This window comes from Natator depressus, chromosome 10 (assembly GCF_965152275.1).
Source record: "Natator depressus isolate rNatDep1 chromosome 10, rNatDep2.hap1, whole genome shotgun sequence".
Classification (NCBI taxonomy): domain Eukaryota; kingdom Metazoa; phylum Chordata; order Testudines; family Cheloniidae; genus Natator; species Natator depressus.
Genome location: NC_134243.1, coordinates 37,458,043 through 37,479,809, shown reverse-complemented (window position 1 = coordinate 37,479,809; position 21,767 = coordinate 37,458,043). Strand labels below are relative to the sequence as shown.

The 21,767-nt window shown below is 46.2% G+C and overlaps 1 protein-coding gene across 2 annotated transcripts; it reads right to left on the bottom strand.

Annotated features, from left to right (window-relative positions):
- Window positions 1-613: 613 nt before the first annotated feature.
- Window positions 614-19,203, bottom strand: RNPS1 (RNA binding protein with serine rich domain 1). 2 transcript variants are annotated; one of them, XM_074965774.1, is made up of 8 exons: window positions 19,049-19,200; window positions 16,315-16,506; window positions 15,827-15,982; window positions 15,312-15,503; window positions 8,363-8,465; window positions 7,270-7,423; window positions 6,528-6,669; window positions 624-1,580 (listed from the first exon to the last, which is right to left on the bottom strand). In XM_074965774.1, the coding sequence occupies exons 2-8, from the start codon at window positions 16,383-16,385 to the stop codon at window positions 1,475-1,477; spliced, it is 924 nt and encodes a 307-aa protein (XP_074821875.1). In that variant the 5' UTR covers window positions 16,386-16,506; window positions 19,049-19,200; the 3' UTR covers window positions 624-1,474. The 2 variants fall into 2 exon arrangements, with proteins under 2 accessions (XP_074821876.1, XP_074821875.1); XM_074965775.1 differs by lacking the exon at window positions 16,315-16,506 and having other exon boundaries at window positions 614-1,580; window positions 19,049-19,203.
- Window positions 19,204-21,767: the final 2,564 nt, after the last annotated feature.

Below are 21,767 nucleotides of genomic sequence, written 5' to 3'. Positions count from 1 at the left end.
CGGGACTGTCCACCATACCTGTTTATTTTTTTGCCTCCAATACTGCCCCGCTGGCTGTCTCTCACAGCTGTCTTAGCAGGATGCAAAGGGATGTGATAAGTTATTTTCAAGAGCAAGGGAAGAGGTTAGAATTCCAACTGATTCCTTCATCAACTGAGAAGAGTATGGGTCTCACTACAGACTCTGAGCCATAGTAGCAGAAAGTCAGGAGTGGCATCAGCCTCCTTTGAAACTAGTACCCATGTGACATGCCCTCTGGTACAACTACGCTGGGAGGAATCTCTGCTCAAGTCTTCGAGACTGTAGATGACTGTACAGCAGGGGAGTAGAAGGGAAGAAAAATACAGTTCAAGCTGCACTTACTTTATTTTTACCGTGTGTATGCACTGACCTCATGACACAATCACTGTTCTCTAGCTCAAATTAATTCTACTACCTTTCCTCTTGATCAGCCAGCTGCCGTTGCCAGTAACATGACGCTCATCCATTCCAGGATTAAGTGGAAAAGATTTTATCTTAAACATTTAAAATAAAAAGGAGCTGTTAGAGTTGCTACCTCACCCCCACAATGTACAGGTAAGGCCAATAGTCTACAGGGAAGGAACCAATGAATATTCTTTAATCTCAACTCTATTGGTTTATTCAATATAGTCATTCTACACAAATACAAACACAACATGACCTAAGATGCTACAAAGTTATACAAAAAAAAAAATCAAACTTTATAGATTGACTGTACAATAGATGGTAAATTACTTGCCTTTTGCAAGATTACCCAAATTAATCCAAACAGCATCAGTCTCAAACCACCCCCTTTTCATTGCAGTAAGGTGGGGTTTTGATAGTGTTGCCAGTTTGTACTGTGTTTTCTAAAGGTGGAAACATTTACACCATTTGGTAGAGGGTTGTGTGTGAAATTTGTACCAAAACCCTTCAGGAAGGGCAAGGGGATCCCTAAAGAGGGCCGTTACAAAACAGTCCTTCAATTCTTGGCCTGTTTCTAACAAGCAGTAGATGACGCAGTGGGACTGGCCAAAAATCACCACCTTCAATGTCATGCAAGTCTGCAGCACCCTGCCTCTTTGTGCAAACAGAAATTTATGATCTCACTATTCAGGGCATGGGGGCAGAATGACAACTGAATATTTAAGTTTGAGGCGGATTTCTGTGTTTGGGTACCACCAGTTCTGAAGATCTGCACTGATGTCTTGAGATGGATAACACCTCACCCCACCCCACCCCGTCTCTTTGTAGTAGCCAGCCTTATGATTCCCAAAAGAGGTCAGTATTTTAGTTTTTTCTGCATGGCATGCTAAGCCTACTGGCCAGGAAACCCCCTCCTCTTAATTTGCCTTCACTGCCAGGTTTCGATTTCTCTCACTTCCCCTTACCCAGGCCCATTATAAAAAAGGTACAATATTTAGTCTGGTGGGATTTAAGTTAAAAAATAAAAAGCTGTCCAGTCCTTTTTGCTTTATCGTGAAGAATTTGAGCTGGAGCGGCTGCGATGACGTCTTCGGCCTGGAGATCTGGATCTTGACCGTCGGCGAACAGGAGACCTGCGTCTTGGAGATCTGGATCTGCCAGAGAAAAGGACGAGAAAAGTTTCATTAGGAGACAAGGAAAACAGGTTTAAATTATTTTACACGCATCTAGCACTAGAAGGATCCCAAAATATTTTATACAAAGAGCTCTAGTGAAATGCAGCCATCTCTGGGAAGGAAGGAGGCAGCTCAACAGCACACAACTCAGCAAGAGGGAATATTTTGAACAAGGATACCATGGCAAGCCACGAGAGAACAAACTGGACCGTGGACTTTTAAATTCTCACCTGAAAGACCCTGCACCACCCAAGTAAAGAGCACTATACTCTATTTATATTTCACAGAAAAACAAAGAGCTAAGTTGATCTTACTGGTATTTAACCTGTGAATCCAGGGAGTCTAGGTACTCCAGTGCCAATACTACCACCAGCAGTACAGCCCCTGTGGCTCCCAGCATTAAACTTGCGTTGTTTTTCTTTATCACACTGCAGAACTGTTAGCTTACTGCAACTTCACAGAGTTTCTCCCTTAAACAGAAAGAGGGACAGAGCCTGGACTACAAACAGAAGCCAGTAATCTTAACTGACTCTGTCGGACCTATATACATGCATCTAATGGGAAGCACAAAACAAGAAGATATCATGAACTTAAAGCCAAGAAAAAATGGTTACCTGCCTTTCATAACTGTTGTTGAGATGTGTTGCTCATGTCCATTCCATGTCAAACGTGTGCACGCCACATGCATGGAGATTTTTCCCCCAGTGGTGTCTATAGGGCCAGTTCTAGCACCGCCTGGAAGCCTATGCTTATGTAGCAGTATAAGGGGCGCGATCAGCCCTGCGCCCTTCTGGTTCCTTCTTGCCGTCAACTCCAACAGCAGGATAGGAGGGCGAGTCATGGAATAGACATGAACAACATCTCGAAGAACAGTTACAAAAGGTAGGCAACTATTTTCTCGAGTGCTTGCTCATGTCCATTCCATGTCAGGTGACTCACAAGCAGTGTCCTTGGAGGTGGGCTGGGAGTTCACAAGCGTGCTGATAGCAACACAGCTCTCCCAAAACTGGCATTGTCTCCAGCCTATTGGGTGATTGTATAATGGGACATGAACGTTTGAATCAACCATGATGTTGCAGCCCTGCAGATGTCCTGAATCAGTATTTGCGCCAGGAAGGCCGCTGAAGACGCTTGTGCCCTTGGTAGAATGGGCCTTCACAACGGCCAGAGGCAGGACTTTCGCTTGCTCATAGCATGCGCGGATACAGACCGTAATCCAGGACGAGATCCTCTGGGAGGACACCAGGAGACCTTTCATTTTATACACAACTGTGACAAACAGTTGCATGGATCTGCAGAAGGGGCTTATCCGGTCAACATAGAAGACTAAGGCCCTTCTCACATCCAGAGAGTGTTGGCATCTTTCCTCCTTTTCTGATTTATACGGTTTTGGGAAGAAGACCAGCAGAAAAAGGTCTTGGTTGACATGGAACTGCAATACCATCTTGGGTAGAAAGGCTAGGTGGACACGCAGTTGAACCTTATCTTTAAAGAACACAGCGTAAGGAGGCCTGAAGGTCTGAAACTCTCCTGGCCAAAGTGATTGCCACCAGGAAACTGAACTTCCACGAGAGGAGCACAAGGAGAAGGACCAGGTTTAAGTCTCAAGGCGGAATCGGATCACGGACCTGTGGGTAGAACCTCTCCAACCCTTTAATGAATCTGCTTGTCATCTTCTGGCCAAAGACCAATCTTCCTCAGGTCAGGGATGGAATGCCGAGATGGCCACCAGATGGACCTTGATTGAAGACAGTGAAAGGCCTTGCTGCTTCAGATGAAGGAGATATTTCAAGAGGGACTGCAAGGATGCCTGTGATGGGCACAGGTTCTGCTCAGCTGCCCAGCAAGTGAAGTATTTCCACTTGGCCAGGTAGGTTGCCCTAGCAGAGAGCTTTCTGCTACCTAGCAAAATACCAAGCATGCAGTCTCATCCACATTTAGCCATGCAGCAGCAACACCATCAAATGCAGGCCTACTAGATTAGGATGGAGCAGTTCCCTGTGGTCCTACAACAGCAAGTCTGGTCTGAGAGGAAGTCCAGAGGGCTGCAACTGTGAGATCTACGAGCATGCTGAACTTATACTAGCGAGGCCATGCTAGGGTGATCAGGATGACCTTTGCCTTGTCCCTTTTGATCTTCAGAATCATAGAATATCAGGGGAAGGGACCTCAGGAGGTCATCTAGTCCAACCCCCTGCTCAAAGCAGGCCAATCCCCAATTTTTGCCCCAGATCCCTAAATGGCCCCCTCAAGGATTGAACTCACAATCCTGGGTTTAGCAGGCCAATGCTCAAACCACTGAGCTATCCCTCCCACCTAGAAGAACCTAGGCCATCCGACCATGACCGGAGGAAGGAATCTGAGAGAGAGCCTTTGCCTTGACCAAGCCTAGAGCAAAAGAGGTGACATTTCTTGTTCTGCACAGAGGTGAACAGGTCCACCTGGGGAGTCCCCCACCTCTGGAAGATGATGCTGGTGACCTGCGAGTGGAGAGATCACTCTTGGTAAGAGGAGAACAACCTGCTGAGGTGATCTGCCAACACGTCCCACTCTCCGGGGAAATGCGAGAACGCCAGGTGAATGGAGTGCTTCACAGAGAAATCCCAGAGCCTGATGGCTTTCTGAGAGAGGATCTTGTAGTGTGCCCCTCCCTGTTGGTTGATATAAAACACTGACACTTTGCCATTGATACTTGCACCTCTCTGCCTGAGAGCTGTGGAAAGAACACTTCACAGGCCAGGCATATTGCCCTGAGTTTTTTCACATTCATGTGTAATGACAGCTCGTCCCTCAACCAGAGACCTTGGGTCCTGAGGCTGCCCCTCACCCCAGGTCCAACGCATCTCATACCAGCATGATTGAGGACCGTGGGCAGCATTCCCTCTAATTTTTCCCACGCATGTGCGGAATGAATTTGGTTATGTGTACCAATATGAAGGTGATGTCTCACACATCGCCTCCATATTGGTACACATAACAAAATTCATGTGGTGGGGGTGGGGCCAAGGGATTTGGAGTGTGGGAGGGGGGCTCAGGGCTGGGGCAGAGGATTGGGGTGCAGGGAGTGAGGGCTCCGGCTGGGGGTGCAGGTTCTGGGGTAGGGCCAGAGATATGGGGTTTGGGGTGCAGGCTGCCTGGGGGCTACAGCAGGGAGAGAGGACTCCCTCACAGCTCTCTCTCCCTGCAGCAGCACCTGGGCAGGGAGAGGAGAGAGGAAAAAAAAAAAGAGAGGCACCGCTCCCTGCTGCGGCAGGTCCGTGCTGCGGGAGAGGCGCCTCTGTCCATGTAGCTTAGAGGGAACTTAGGCCATGGGGACTCTAAAGGTACTCCAGATAGAACCAAGGCCAGATCTAACCACCACGTCAGGGAAACCAGGACTGACATTGGAATGGTGAGAATAGAGTCCAGATGGAGCCTGCTCAGCAAGTAGACCGACAGGAGCCACATCTGAAGCTGTCTGAGGTGCAGTTGAGCATGCCACACCATGTAGGTACATGCCGCCATGTGGTCTAGCAAACACAGAAACACCCAGGAGTGTCAGCAGGTGCACTGACACTCAGGTGATTAAATCCGACATGGCTTTGAACCTGGCCTCCTGCAGGAAGGCCCTGGGATGAGACATGTCGCGTACAGCTCCTATAAATTCTGTTCTTTGCACCGGGCCCAATGTTGACTTCTGCTCGTTTATTAGGAGGCCCAGCACTCTGCAAGTCGCTTGTACCGAGATGCTGTGGTGGACTTAACCCCTCAAGAAGCCTTTTATCAGCTAGTCGTCAAGGTATGGGTAGATCTGTATACCTCGGCACCAGAGGTGGGCCATGACTACTGCCATACACTTCGTGAAGACTTGCGGGACCACCAAGAGGCCAAAGGCAAGTGCTGTAAACTGGTAATGTCCGTGGCCCACCATGAACCCAAGGAAGTGCCTGTGTCCTCAAAAGATGGAGGTATGGAAGTATGTGTCCTTCAAATCGAGGGCAGTGTACCTGGATCTAGTGAGGGAATGATGGAGGCCAGAGAAACCTCGCAGAACCTCAGTTTCCTGAGATACTTGTTGAGGCAACGCAGGTCTAGGATAGGCCTCAGGCGCTCTTTCGGCTTGGGAATTTAGAGATAGCAGGAGTAGAATCCTTTCCCTCTCAGTTCTGGAGGAACTACCTCCACAGCCCCTGCCTGTAGGGCTTGCACCTCCTAGACAAGCGTTCTTAACTCTGAGGTTTTACTGTACAAAGATTAGGGAAGGACAGAGATTAAATGAAGGAGGGAAAATACAAGAGCTAACATCTGAAGGACATTAATAAGCAGAGTTTGGTGGTTGATGGATATACTGTGGATCTTACATCATGTTAACTCAGCTACTAGGGTATGTCCACACTACAGCAGCATAGCTACCACACACTTCAGCATAGACACAAGAGGTTTTTCCAGCAATGTAGGCAGTCCACTTCTCCGAGAAGTGGTAGCTAGGTTGATAGAAGAATTCTTTTGTCAGCCTAGCTGCGTCTACACTGGGAGTTAGGTCGACATAGCGACATCACACAGGGCATGACATTTTTCACAGCCCTGAGTGATATAGCTAGGTCAATCTAAGTTTTAGGCCCTGGTATGTAAAGAAATAGGTGTCTCAAAAACTCCAAAAGCTGTTCTGAGCACGGCTCAGTAAAGATCTCCAATCATGTCCCACAGTGGTAACACCAGCTTCTAACAGATCTTTAAGAGTTTGTGTTTACTAAACGAGGAGTGAAGATGATCAGTCTCCAGGTTTAATAGTCACTGATAAGGTTTGCTGAAATCAAGCCCAGGGAGGCAAAGTTACCAATGATGAAATCTGTGCCACAGACAAGATACTTGGTGCCAAGAACTAAACTCTACCACACCCCTCTTTAGCTTACACATTTCTACGGTACTTCATAAAATATGGCTCACCTTCTCCTCATGCGAGGTGGCGACCTACGCCACATTGGTGGTGGTGGCAGCATCCTCCTTGGTGGACTAAAGCGCCTGGGAGGTGGCCTAGGCCGAGGTGCCAGTACAGCTGTAGCAGTGATCTCCTGACCATCAATCTGTCCTGTTTACAGTTAAAAAGAAAAAGAATGAGCTACAAATTTCCAGCACCAGTGTGCTACACACAGCACTATTGCACCCCTGCTACAGATTTCCATCCTCACAAGGTTGCTGCTTTGGTATGTTTGGAGCATTCGTGATCTAGTGGTTGCAGCAAGAATCAAGAGGGCTAGGTTCTCTCCCCAACTTTGCCACTGACTCACCATCTTGCCCTGAGTAAATCATTTAGACAGTCAACTTAAAAATCACTTCTGCCTAAAAACCATGAAAGGTTTAGAACCTACTATTCTGACAAGCAACAGTTCAGATGACAGAGTTTGGGTTTTTTTGGGTCATTTGACTTTGTGAGGCAGTGCTTTATGTAAGTTCAGTTTAGCTGTCTCCCCTGTATGGTCAGTTTCACTGCTTGTGTGAGTCCGTCACCCAGCAATAGAGAAGAGAAAGACATTGGGGGGGGAGATTAAGAATGTGAGATTGTAAAACCACAAAAGTTGATAGGGCAACTCAGGGCAATGATCCTTTTAACTCATTTGTATCAACCCTCATATCCTCCATGGATTTCTATTAGTCCTGCTGGTTTCTTTGCACAACATCCGGTATCTACCTCCATCCATATGCTTCAGCGCCTTCTCAGCGTCATCTGGATTCTCAAACTCCACATAGGCATAACCCTTGGAGAGATGTGGATTTAACCTGTCGACTGGCATGTCAATCATTTTAATCTTCCCATAAGTGGAAAATATTTCCATGATGTGATCCTAGAGAGAAACAGTGATTATTAAGGACACTGCCAATTCCCACTTTACCAGATGGTATTGATAGGGAATGCTAAACTGGAGGCATACCCAAAACAAGATCAAAAACCAGTATCAACATCAAGGAAGACCAATCTTATTAACTGGATATGGATACAGTTTGAATTCCTACCAGCCCTCTATTGCTGCCTACTCAGCTTCTTCCTCAGGATTCCCAAGCCGTAGACAAATATCTACTGACTACCCTCCTCAAAAAAGGCCATAGGATCTAGGCTGTGGTAAACTGGTCAGGAGTGAAAGAATGAATGAAATCATGAAGTTTATGTGGGAAATGGCAAGGAGAGGGGCTGTCTGAGGTCAAACGCTCAAGATGACAGATGTATTTTCTCTCTAACATTTACGATCATTTATATAGCATCATATAGTTACATGTTCCCTCTATGACGGCTTCACACCTCACCAAAACAATTATCTGGCAAGGAGGACTGAACTGAGCACCACTCCTGCAGATCAGTTGCAGACATTCTCAGCTGGCCTCCAGTTGTAATTTTTCAACAAAGGGGTCAGCTACTCTTCATCTTCCAACAAAGACAAATGTAAGCTACACAACACCCTGCGAGAGAACCAGGAAACCAAGTACAGGGTTTAAATCCAAGTCCCCTGCTTAATAGCACAGGGCACTAGATCTGGGACATGGCATACAGGTCTTTTGAGAACCATACCCTGGCATGGATTAATTGCTCTTGGTGCCATGCAAGTTTCCCCACAGACAGGTCTGCCAATGCACCTCAACCTTGCGTATGGATAATGTAAGAACTTCTAACACAGTGACACCTGATTGCAAGCTAGTAATAAACTGTTTCTGAAGATACTATTTAAAAAAACTCAAATCACTCTCCCAAAGATGTGAAAGTTCAAGGATAAAGAGGGGCAGGCCATTACCTTGGTCACGTTTCTGGTGAGTCTCCCAACATGCACTTTGGTAGGTCTGGGCGATGGACTCCGTCTCTTCCGCTCTTTTTCGTCTCTCTTGGGTGGCTTCGACCTGAGTTGAATATCACAGAACTATCAAATCTCCTGGTAACATACAACCCAATCCCCAAAACTAAGGCTACGTTTTAGTCATGGTCATGGACAGGTCACTTGCAGTAAACAAAAATTCATGGCCCGTGACCTGTCCATGATTTTTACTATATACCCCTAACTAAAACTTCGGTGGGGGAGAGAGGTGTAGGTGCTCTGGGGGGCACCGCAGCGCACAGCTCGGGCCCCCTGCTGGTGCTTCATGAATCCGTGACTTCTGTGATGGACTCACAGCCTTACCCATAACACATAAAGGTGACTTGCAAAGGATTGTTTTGAACCACACTTGTATCTTGCTTTGGTTCTTTATAATAAATAAGGGTCTAAAAAATCTGCAGGAACGGAGAGTTTAAAAGGTTTTTGCTTGCTTTTTAATTCAGAAATATCCTGAATGTCAAATCTGTTTATTTCTGATTTTGCTGGAGGACCTCTTGGGATCTAGAGCATACGTACTGTGAGTTCTCATACATTAACAGAAGACGAGCTAGTGTCTTGCTGGGTTCATAGCCAAACCTAGCAACCACTTCCATCAGCACAGGTTTGGTTTTGGCAGCTTTCTGTCTATGGACATGTTATTAGGATGGAAGACCAATGAATTATGAAGCAAGCTTAGCAAGGAATGTTCCTACATAGCACAACCGTGTTGTTGCCAAAAGCTTAAGATAAGATTGCCGGTGATGGATATAAACCAAATATCCAGCCAGACCACCTTAAAGACCTAACTAGAAATTGATCCAAGTGGCGCTCAATCTGCAAGAAGGCTACATAGAATCATAGATTATCAGGGTTGGAAGGGACCTCAGGAGGTCATCTAGTCCAACGCCCTGCTCAAAGCAGGACCAATCCCCAATTAAATCATCCCAGCCAGGGCTTTCTCAAGCCTGACCTTAAAAACTTCTAAGGAAGGAGATTCTACCACCTCCCTAGGTAACCAATTCCAGTGTTTCACCACCCTCCTAGTGAAAAAGTTTTTCCTAATATCCAACCTAAACCTCCCCCACTGCAACTTGAGACCATTACTCCTTGTCCTGTCATCTTCTACCACTGAGAATAGTCTAGAACCATCCTCTTTGGAACCACCTCTAAGGTAGTTGAAAGCAGCTATCAAATCCCCCCTCATTCTTCTCTTCTGCAGACTAAATAATCCCAGTTCCCTCAGCCTCTCCTCATAAGTCATGTGTTCCAGACCCCTAATCATTTTTGTTGCCCTTCGCTGGACTCTCTCCAATTTATCCACATCCTTCTTGTAGTGTGGGGCCCAAAACTGGACACAGTACTCCAGATGAGGCCTCACCAATGTCGAATAGAGGGGAACGATCACGTCCCTCAATCTGCTGGCTATGCCCCTACTTATACATCCCAAAATGCCACTGGCCTTCTTGGCAACAAGGGCACACTGTTGACTTATATCCAGCTTCTCGTCCACTGTCACCCCTAGGTCCTTTTCCGCAGAACTGCTGCCTAGCCATTCAGTCCCTAGTCTGTAGCAGTGCATTGGATTCTTCCGTCCTAAGTGCAGGACCCTGCACTTATCCTTGTTGAACCTCATCAGATTTCTTTTGGCCCAATCCTCCAATTTATCTAGGTCCCTCTGTATCCTATCCCTACCTGCCACCGTACCTACCACTCCTCCTAGTTTAGTATCATCCGCAAATTTGCTGAGAGTGCAATCCACACCATCCTCCAGATCATTTATGAAGATACTGAACAAAACCGGCCCCAGGACCGACCCTTGGGGCACTCCACTTGATACCGGCTGCCATCTAGACATGGAGCCATTGATCACTACCCGTTGAGCCCGACAATCTAGCCAACTTTCTATCCACCTTATACTGCATTCATCCAGCCCATACTTCTTTAACTTGCTTACAAGAATATTGTGGGAGACTGTGTCAAAAGCTTTGCTAAAGTCAAGAAACAATACATCCACTGCTTTCCCTTCATCCACAGAACCAGTAATCTCATCATAGAAGGTGATTAGATTAGTCAGGCATGACCTTCCCTTGGTGAATCCATGCTGACTGTTCCTGATCACTTTCCTCTCGTGTAAGTGCTTCAGGATTGATTCCTTGAGGACCTGCTCCATGATTTTTCCAGGGACTGAGGTGAGGCTGACTGGCCTGTAGTTCCCAGGATCCTCCTCCTTCCCTTTTTTAAAGATGGGCACTACATTAGCCTTTTTCCAGTCGTCCGGGACTTCCCTGATCGCCATGAGTTTTCAAAGATAATGGCCAATGGCTCTGCAATCACAGCCGCCAACTCCTTTAGCACTCTCGGATGCAACGGATCCGGCCCCATGGACTTGTGCACGTCCAGCTTTTCTAAATAGTCCCGAACCACTTCTTTCTCCACAGAGGGCTGGCCACCTACTCCCCATGCTGTGTTGCCCAGCGCAGCAGTCTGGGAGCTGACCTTGTTCGTGAAGACAGAGGCAAAAAAAGCATTGAGTACATTAGCTTTTTCCACTTCCTCTGTCACTAGGTTGCCTGCCTCATTCAGTAAGGGGCCCACACTTTCCTTGGCTTTCTTCTTGTTGCCAACATACCTGAAGAAACCCTTCTTGTTAAGAGTAACATCTCTTGCTAGCTGCAGCTCCAGGTGCGATTTGGCCCTCCTGATTTCATTCCTACATGCCCGAGCAACATTTTTATACTCTTCCCTGGTCATTTGTCCAATCTTCCACTTCTTGTAAGCTTCTTTTTTATGTTTAAGATCCGCAAGGATTTCACTGTTAAGCCAAGCTGGTCGCCTGCCATATTTACTATTCTTTCTACACATCGGGATGGTTTGTCCCTGTAACCTCAATAGGGATTCTTCGAAATACAGCCAGCTCTCCTGGACTCCTTTCCCCCTCATGTTATTCCCCCAGGGGATCCTACCCATCAGTTCCCTGAGGGAGTCGAAGTCTGCTTTCCTGAAGTCCAGGGTCCGTATTCTGCTGCTTACCTTTCTTCCCTGTGTCAGGATCCTGAACTTGACCAACTCATGGTCACTGCCTCCCAGATTCCCATCCACTTTTGCTTCCCCTACTAATTCTTCCCAGTTTGTGAGCAGCAGGTCAAGAAAAGCTCTCCCCCTACTTGGCTCCTCCAGCACTTGCACCAGGAAATTGTCCCCTACATTTTCCAAAAACTTCCTGGATTGTCTGTGCACCGCTGTAGTGCTCTCCCAGCAGATATCAGGATGATTAAAGTCGCCCAGGGCGTGCAATCTAGTAGCTTCTGCGAGTTGCCGGAAAAAAGCCTCATCCACTTCATCCCCCTGGTCCGGTGGTCTATTGCACTACATCACTCTTGTTGCTCACACTTCTAAACTTAATCCAGAGACACTTAGGTTTTTCTGCAGTTTCATACCGGAGCTCTGAGCAGTCATACTGCTCCCTTACATACAGTGCAACTCCCCCACCTTTTCTGCCCTGCCTGTCCTTCCTGAACAGTTTATCCTTTGGGATTTGCCATAATGACGGAGTGTTCAGTGTTGAACAGATTTCCTTTCTCTCAAGTGTTTTATTAGCCACTGGAGTTACATGCGTGTTCTCAAAAACAGATGCGTTTAAATACTTCTTAAAAAATTTTTTTTTGCTATTGCTCAGCTTTCAGTTTCTTGACTTGTGATCTCAAATACACTAGGTTCACCAGTCAAAGTCTGCCAGGGTAGATAAGATCTAAATTTCTGTTTTAAAAAAAAAGCAGATAAACTTTTGGAAACAATATTTCAGACCCTCTACGTACATCACAAATAAGTGAAGGGGCACTGTAACAGGGTGCTGGCTAAGGAACCCTGAGCCAGGCCTCTGTCACACCAGCTGCAATTAAGAAAGGGGAATTAGAGCTGGCTGAGTAAGCCCAGGCCTGAGTGGCAAACGGGGAACAGCTGCCAGCCTCTTTAGCCAGGGGCTACATAAAGGCTGGCAGGAAGGAAGCCGAAGTGGGAGAAGGAAAGGGAGGAGCCAGAGAGTTAGAGGGAGTAGGAGCTCTTCTCTGTTGGCTGCAGGAATTAGCACAGGGGTTCTCAAACCCAGGGTCAGGACCCCTCAGGGGGTCGCGAGGTTATTAAATGGGGCATCACGAGCTGTCAGCCTCCACCACAAACCCTGCTTGGCCTCCAGCATTTATAATGGCGTTAAATATATTAAAAAGTGGTTTTAATTTATATGGGGGGGGGGGAAGCTGCACTCAGAGGCTTGTTATGTGAAAGGGGTCACCAGTACAAAAGTTTGAGAACCACTGAGCTAGCAGTTCCTGGGGCTGTGATACTGAAGCTGTAGCTAGGTGGTGGGAAAGTAAACTGTAAATAAAGAGCACAGGTGATTGCACCAACAGAGAGGTCTCTGGCTGGTTTGCGGGTGCAGCAGGGACAGAAGCCAGAGAGGGCCAGCTGCACCCCCGTTACAGGCAAAAAGCCAAATTATATTTGGGTGGGGGAGAAGGTGCATTTATATTGGTCCGCCAATAAAACCCCTTCACAATAGTCATTTCCACATAATTTTAGCAGCTATCCCAGACAGGTTTAGGTTGATACCATCTAAAAGCTTGAAAACTCAGTTTTCAAATGGTATGTCTGTATCAACCAATGGATCTTATCTGTTTTCCAATCAGTTAAATGGGAATATTACCTCACAAGGGCACACTGGTGAAGACTGTTTATAGTGCTTTGAAGTGGTAAAGTTAAATGCAAGTATTATTAACTTTAACTGCTCAAATTAGTGGCTGCTAAGAGAAAGAATCACACTATAGGGGTTGCATAAAGGGGATGGGAGAAGCTAAGGCATGGGAATAAGGGCCCATCTATACTAAGGACATTTTAGAAAAGTTTCACAGCATTGCTAATGGGAACCCTAGTGTAGATGAGTTATGGCTGCTGACACCATATTGGTCAGAGTAACTCCCAGCAGAGTTAGAGGACAGTACTGAAAATTATGTCTGCAACTGAAATCCCAATGATACTATGGCTCCTAGCATTGTTAACATCAGTTTAGGTCATGGGGGAAAATTCTCCTAAATTTCCTAAGCGTAGACAGAGCCTAAGAGACAGCAGGCTATTATTCTTTACCCCTTTGAAGTCAAAGAACAGTGAGGGATGCAGGAGGTGACATGGGCACAGTAAACAGGCAAATTATAGATCTAGCAATTCAGAGCTCTCTGATTTCTGCTCTCTAGACAGAGACCCTGGTGCCATGTGATTATGCAATCACTTAAATTGCTGCATGTTTGTGGAGTATTTTTAAATTGGCACATAACTGTACTCCAAAAAAAATGAAACCTTTAATTTGAAACAGTTAATTCTATAATCTTTATAGTTGCTAAAATACCCCTCACAATGTGAAGTGAATGTAAATTGATGCTGTAGGAATGTGTGCCTATATCTTGGGGAGGGAACACCTTGAAGATAAAAGTTCCCAATAATTTCATTGGAATGTTGGCTCTGAAATCTGACAAATTAATATGACAACACTAGCTATTTCACTACTGAGCATTTTAGATTTATTAGCCTGATATTTCTGCTATCATTTTTAGAGGTACTGGCAGGGCGTAGCTGGCACCTACTTGCTATCAAGTCAAATCTAATCCCACCCCCAGAATTTAAAGTGAAGAGAGTACGGAAAAAGATGCACCCCCTGTCTACCAGCAAAAGCCTCAACTGCCTCCTGGATATCAAAACTGAGAACACCTCCCCCAGCCTTTCTGGGCATCAAAAGCCTAACCCATCCCCCAACCCGTTGATGTGGAAAGCCAGTTATTTTCACGTCTACAATCACAGTCACTATAAAGATCTGAAACATGCTGAAAAATTACTTACATCCCAATCCTGCAAACACACGATTAACTTGGCTATTGTAATTGCGCCCATTTGCAGGATCAAAGCCATAGCCTGTAAGTGCATTAAGCAGGAACCATAACTTTTGATACATGCACGTACAGTGTCTAACACAATGGGACCCTAATCCTTCTTTGGAGCTTTTTGTACTATAACAATACAAACAAGAAGCTCTGAGGGTGGCCTAAGGCAAATATCAATAAACCACCAAAAAGCATACTGAACCGATTACAATAGACTGAGTGGGGGAAGCAAAGTACCTGACATACACAAGGCCTTTGTTACAGACCCCAAATTTTCACACTTTTAAGACTTGTTTCCAGCCCTTCCTAAAGTCCACATCTACGTGAGTAAATGAAACATTGTGCCTGTATAGCACCTTTGTGGGGGAGAAAAAAAATCAAACTGTTTCCAAACAACTGTCCAGTACAAACACTTCTTTTGGGGGGAGAACAGTCTTGCACTCAGAAGGAACTGGACTAGACAACTTAGGATTTTGTGACTTTATTCACGGCACTAGTTTCATGTTATACCCAAGGTGAAGAATTCTAGAGAAACAAAGAAACAGATTCTACTCAGTTCAATCTCTACCTTAAAGAAAAATATGATTCCTTGTAATTTTTCCCACCAGTTTCAATCCACTACAAGTCCCAGAGTATGCAGAGAAACAGTCTAATATGCCCCACCTTCTGTAGATCCCAAATAATCAGGCATGGATACATTTTAGATACGTGATTTTGCATGTGTGGTATATGTGAGAGTCAGTTATGAATTAATGAGATCTTTAAACTCCTTCCTGAAGAACATGTAGTTATGTTACAAGCGCAGGTGGCATGCATGCTCAAGCAATAGCTAGATTATATCTCTGGGATATGAATAAAGCAGGCAACTTATTTTTAAACAGATAGATTAGTTCTCTGTTCACAAGCCTACACACTCCATGGCAACTTCCCAACCACCTGATAATTTTAAGTGGATGAATCAAACTCACTTGGAGCGGGAACGTCTCCGGTTGTCATGTCTACGTCGAGAGGGGCTTGGGGATCCAGAGGAACTGCTGGAACTGGAGCTACGAGAGGTGCTAGAGCTCCCAGAGCGGCTTGATGCAGAGGAGGAACTGGACCCACTGCTGGAACCAGTGCTGGAGCTGGACCCTGAACTGGAAGTGGAGCTGGAGCGGGACCTTTTGGGGAAAAAAAATGAGTGCAGAATACACAGGGGAAAGCATAGCTGAATATCGTCTCCAGGTAAGCACAAGACAAGAATTGGTGGTTAAAGTGACGAGAGCTCAACCTCACAGCTAACATTATTTCAGCCAAGAGAGAGATTGCACTCTATGCAAAGCATACTCATTGATAAAGCAAGAGGGTCACTTTTTAGCAACACAATCCCCCAAGGAGTCTTCTAATATGGGGAACCACAAAGCAGATTTGTAGCATTTTTACAGGATCGCAACTCACTACTATTTGGGCTATCACTGGGATGCACTACAGAAACTCTGGTTACCTGGTACTGCTACTACCACTGGAAGCACTGCGCCTTTTGCGCGTTTTGTCCCGACCACGATCCTTTTCACTTGATTCCTTGGTGGACACTTTGTCCTTGGATCTGTCCTTGGATTTGTCTTCAGTCCGATCTTTGCGCTTAGTTGGAGAGGGAGCCCTTTAAAAAGAAAAAGGTCAAAAGAAATTATTTCACTTAAAAAAAAAAAAAAAACAAACAAACAAACAAAACACTGAACTTTAAAGCCAACTTAGAATAACCACCATTGCAGGGCCAGAGCACTAGGATTTTTTAGTTTTTTTAAAAACACAGATCACAAAAGTTCATACTACAGAGAGACTTTAAAGAAGGAAGTCAAAGGTGTAATTTAAGAAAATTCTCATTGTGAGAAGAGAGATACATTTCCAATTCCACATCCTCACTGGAAACACCCTAGTATCCTACATGTCCCCAGTGGGGATAAGCCTCGAAAATTCAGACAGAATTATTACCTAGTGCTGGATTTTTTATTATTTTCTTTGAATCCTAGCAAACTCTTCTTTTTCATTCCTGAAAACTCCATTTTCCCTTCTGAGGCGTCCCAAGCAGCACTGGATGGGCCTCACTTATCTCAAATCTCACTTCTAACTCCTTGATTCTGAGAAACGATCCCTAATCGAGTGCAATAAACTCCAAAGAGCGGCCTAGTGACAAGATAAAAGGGTTTAGAAACAAGAAATTAATGTATTGGCAAAAACAACAAACCTACTTTTCAATAAAGGCAACAGGAAGTGGGGGTCAGCTAATGAGATATTGACAGTATCATATTGTACACACAGTACTGTAGTTACTCACATTGTTACATTGCTATTAGAGCCAAACACCTGTGCCTGCTCACACAGAGATACACACCGTCCATCTTGCTGAAGACTTGATATGGATGCTTCAAGGTGTCAGCTGACATTTTCATAAGAGTACAAAGGGTACAAATTAGCAAGCCGAGACGTATGGCTGACAGAGAAAACATGGATTTTCCCTGAGTTTTCCTCCGACAGGTGTGTGTGTGTTCCTAACCTGCCTTGTGGCAGCCATCCACCCCTCAGAGGACTAAGCACCGCTTCCTCTAGAGCCAATTGCTGCCACAAGGTATGTTGGTTAACAAAGGGGTGTTTCCCAAGAGCTACATAGGGCACTCTGTGTCCCTACTTTCAGTGGATGCAAGCTGCCTCCATTGCTCTGCCAGCCTTGGAAGCAAGGGACTGAGCTGAGGAACCAGTCTGATGCACTGCTGTAACTGTAACAGTGCATGTTCAAATCTCTCTTGGTGGAAGGCCTACATGGGGCTCAAATTTCATCCACCCCTACAGATCTCTTTGTACTCTTGATACAAATAAAAGGACAGAAATCAACACATCATTAATTCATATTAAAATATTAGTCATGAGCTGAACCATAGGTGCAATCCATAAGAGGTCCTTTTATCCCATATATAATATGGTATCCCAATATATCTTCATGTTTTAACTAAATTGGTGGATTGCTTACCATTTAATAAGGTGCCAGAGGTATGTGACCTAATAGCCATTAGCAGCAGTTGGTAGGTTGCTCCTGTTTAGTTTATGCTCACTACAGAGCCAACTTAACAGTCACCATTATGGTGGTCATAAGCTGTATACAGTATCTCTTATCCTAGTCAACTCATTAAACATTTGGAAGGCGACTGGACATTATTTGCATTTTTAAAAGTGACTATGCACTGCCAGACCCATAAAACAGGATACATAATGCTACTAACAAAAATGAAGCTAGATATTTAGACACATTACACTGCCATAAAATTTGGCAATACAAATACACTCCATGTAGTTTTCTGGATTTCATATTGTTTTGTCCTTTGAATCTGCAATTCTCTTACACTGATTTTCTGGGGCAGTACAATTTGCCCATTGTCTCCCTTCCCCCCCATGGAAACTCATTTTGTCTTGCTTATTTACAATCAACAAATTGACTGCAAATGTCTACTTTCCGATGAGACAAAACTGAATCTCAGTGAACGAGACAAGACTACATGACTTTCACCCAGTTATCACGTGTATTCAGGCTGAAACTTTGTTCCTAGCAAACACTCACTGGAAAATAATTCCATCAGAAACAAGTTATGTATACATCTACAGAAAAACATATACATGCATATGCAAGCAATATGCTTTTTTCCTACTTATTACCAAGAAAACCTCTCCACTAACAAATGAGAGTTTCTGCAACACCTAATATCTAAATGAAAAATATAAGCAAAAGTCATACAGAATATGCAGGTTTGATACTTTACTCTCTCACTTTCCTGCTCTAGGGAGTTGTGCACTGCAGCTCTACTCCTGTAAAGTTACATTTCAGTGATGGGTGAGGCAAACTCAGCTCTGACAAAGACTTCCTGTATGGTCTTAGGTATTAAGGCAAGTCATTTAGTCTCAGTCTTTCTGTGCTCCAAGTCCCCATTTGGAAAATGGTGAAAACATTTCCTTTTAGAAGTGTTAAAAGGTTAAATTCATTAGCATACAAGGAGCAGTTAGCTACTATAGCAATAGAGACCACAGAAATACCCAGATAAATACATGCTTGTGTTCAATCTGTTTCTCAGTTTGCACAGCGTTTTTTAGGGGAAATGTGCTGTAATTTGCAGTGCCAGATGCACTATGGTTTTGCTAGTGACCACAGAACATGTGCGGCCTTACTATGAACGTGGCCACGATGACGGCTGAGAAACAGGGATAGAAAAGCAGCCCCGAACAGGATCGATACAGAGGCGGATCCTCCCCTAGAACTGCCCCTGCAATTAGCAGATACAGCAGAACAGAGAATATGGCGGGAGAGGGCAGTACTGGAACCTGCACCCTGTCCCAGAGCGGCCCACCCCTGACCCACAGCTACAAGGGAACGCAGCTTCACCATCCCCGCTCCAAACCCCAGCGGGGCGGCCTGGCCCAAGTGCACAGCGATCCCCGTAAGCATGAGGAAGGAGAGGTGCCTCTGCGGCCCAGCCCTAAACTCCCAGGCAGGTTTTCCAAACACCCCTCCCCCAGGGCTCCTTCCTCCGGGGAGGGTTAGGTCACAGCCTTCCCATCCCCACCTGCCATATCCTGCTCCGCAGCGCCAGGCCCCTCCTCTAAAGGCCCGGAGATGATCGCGGGGCCCCCCGACGCCTCACCCAGGCCGGATGGCGCAAGATCCCCCGCCACCCTTACTTACATCCTCGGCGCCCGCCACTGCCGCCGCTCCCGACCCCGTCGCGCTCAATAGACGTGGGTCTGCACAGAGCGCGAAGCGCCCCGGACGGCGCATGCTGATGGCGTCACCCGCCAAAGGCGCAGAAGGACGGGGAAGGCATTTAAAGAGACAGGGTAGAGTCGTCCGTGTCGCTCGCTGCTGCTGGCAGCGCGGGCTGCAGCCCGGCTGAGACTGTTCGCCGCCCCCTAGGTCTGATGGGGGCTAGTCATGGCCGCCGCCGACTACTCCGTTCTGCGTGGAGAACAGCCTCCCGGCCCCACTGTCCCAAAAAGCTCCTCGCAGGGTTCCCGCAGTTCACCCGGTGTGTCGTGTCCACACACACCATGTCGGTCCTGGTCCCGCCCCCTCTAACCGCCATCTGTCATAACCTCATGCCAACTTTCTGAGGGAACAAAACCAAACATCCTTGTCCCGCCCCTTCTCTGAGGCCCCGCCTGGCTCACTCCATCTTCACCCCTCCCTCTGTCGCTCACTCTCGCCCACTCACTCATTTTTACCTGGCTAGGGAGGGTCCCTTGGGTATTCGGTGGAAAACTGGACAATGGGAAACCCCACCCAGCATCTTCCAGGGTCTACTCATCCTACACAACAGCATCAGCACCTGCCCCCCATGTGTCCCTCCCACCCAGCATCTGCCATGGGCCGTGCACCCCACCCAGCCTCTCCCAGGGCCCTGCTTGTCCTATATGATGGCACCAGCCTCTGCCATAGCCTCCACGTGTCCCTCCCACCCAGCATCTGCCATAGCCCCTGTCAAGGCTGATTCCCCACTCTGGCACTTCGAGTGCAAGGATTCTAAAAATTAATAGGTTTCAGAGTAACAGCCGTGTTAGTCTGTATTCGTAAAAAGAAAAAAGAAAAGGAGTACTTGTGGCACCTTAGAGACTAACCAGTTTATTTGAGCATGAGCTTTCGTGAGCTACAGCTCACTTCATCGGATGCATAGCATATCGTGGAAACTGCAGAAGACATTATATACACACAGAGACCATGAAACAAAACTTCCTCCCACCCCACTGTCCTGCTGCTAACAGCTTATCTAAAGTGATCATCAAGTGATCATCAAGGAAGGCCATTTCCAGCACAAATCAAGGTTTTCTCACTCTTCGCCCCCCCACACACACACACACAGACACACATACAAACTCACTCTCCTGCTGGTAATAGCCCATCCCTCTTTGAAACCTCTCTTTATAATGTGCATGATAATCAAGGTGGGTCATTTCCAGCACTAATCCAGGTTTTCTCACCCCCCCCCCCACACACACACCCCCTCCAAAAACCACACACACAAACTCACTCTCCTGCTGGCAATAGCTCATCTTACAATGTGCACAGCAATAATCCAAGTTTAACCAGAACGTATTGGGGGGGGGGGGGGGGTTTGTAGGAAAAAAACAAGGGGAGATAGGCTACCTTGCATAATGACTTAGCCACTCCCAGTCTCTATTCAAGCCCAAATTAATAGTATCCAATTTGCAAATGAATTCCAATTCAGCAGTTTCTCGCTGGACTCTGGATTTGAAGTTTTTTTGCTGTAAGATAGCGACCCTCATGTCTGTGATTGCGTGACCAGAGAGATTGAAGTGTTCTCCGACTGGTTTATGAATGTTATAATTCTTAACATCTGATTTGTGTCCATTTATTCTTTTACGTAGAGACTGTCCAGTTTGACCAATGTACATGGCAGAGGGGCATTGCTGGCACATGATGGCATATATCACATTGGTGGATGTGCAGGTGAACGAGCCTCCGATAGTGTGGCTGATGTTGTTAGGCCCTGTGATGGTGTTCTCTGAATAGATATGTGGGCACAGTTGGCAACGGGCTTTGTTGCAAGGATAGGTTCCCGGGTTAGTGGTTCTGTTGTGTGGTATGTGGTTGTTGGTGAGTATTCGCTTCAGGTTGGGGGGCTGTCTGTAGGCAAGGACTGGCCTTTCTCCCAAGATTTGTGAGAGTGTTGGGTCATCCTTCAGGATAGGTTGTAGATCCTTAATAATGCGTTGGAGGGGTTTTAGTTGGGGGCTGAAGGTGACGGCTAGTGGCGTTCTGTTATTTTCTTTGTTAGGCCTGTCCTGTAGTAGGTGACTTCTGGGAACTCTTCTGGCTCTATCAATCTGTTTCTTCACTTCCGCAGGTGGGTATTGTAGTTGTAAGAATGCGTGATAGAGATCTTGTAGGTGTTTGTCTCTGTCTGAGGGGTTGGAGCAAATGCGGTTGTATCGCAGAGCTTGGCTGTAGACGATGGATCGTGTGGTGTGGTCAGGGTGAAAGCTGGAGGCATGTAGGTAGGAATAGCTAACCCCCCCCCCCCCCCAAGACGTTCTGGTTAAACTTGGATTATTGCTGTGCACATTGTAAGATGAGCTATTGCCAGCAGGAGAGTGAGTTTGTGTGTGTGGTTTTTGGAGGGGGGGGTGTGGGGGGGGGGTGAGAAAACCTGGATTAGTGCTGGAAATGACCCACCTTGATTATCATGCGCATTATAAAGAGAGGTTTCAAAGAGGGATGGGCTATTACCAGCAGGAGAGTGAGTTTGTATGTGTGTCTGTGTGTGTGTGGGGGGGGGGAGTGAGAAAACCTTGATTTGTGCTGGAAATGGCCTTCCTTGATGATCACTTGATGATCACTTTAGATAAGCTGTTAGCAGCAGGACAGTGGGGTGGGAGGAAGTTTTGTT

Excerpts from the sequence above, each read along its gene's own strand:
- RNPS1 (XM_074965774.1), bottom strand. The coding sequence starts at position 16,385 with ATGGAGTTTTCAGGAATGAAAAAGAAGAGTTTGCTAGGATTCAAAGAA. Across the intron at positions 15,504-15,826 it reads AGTGGTAGTAGCAGTACCAG|GTCCCGCTCCAGCTCCACTT; the intron begins GTAACCAGAGTT and ends TTTCCCCAAAAG. Across the intron at positions 6,670-7,269 it reads GCTGAAGCATATGGATGGAG|GACAGATTGATGGTCAGGAG; the intron begins GTAGATACCGGA and ends AACTGTAAACAG.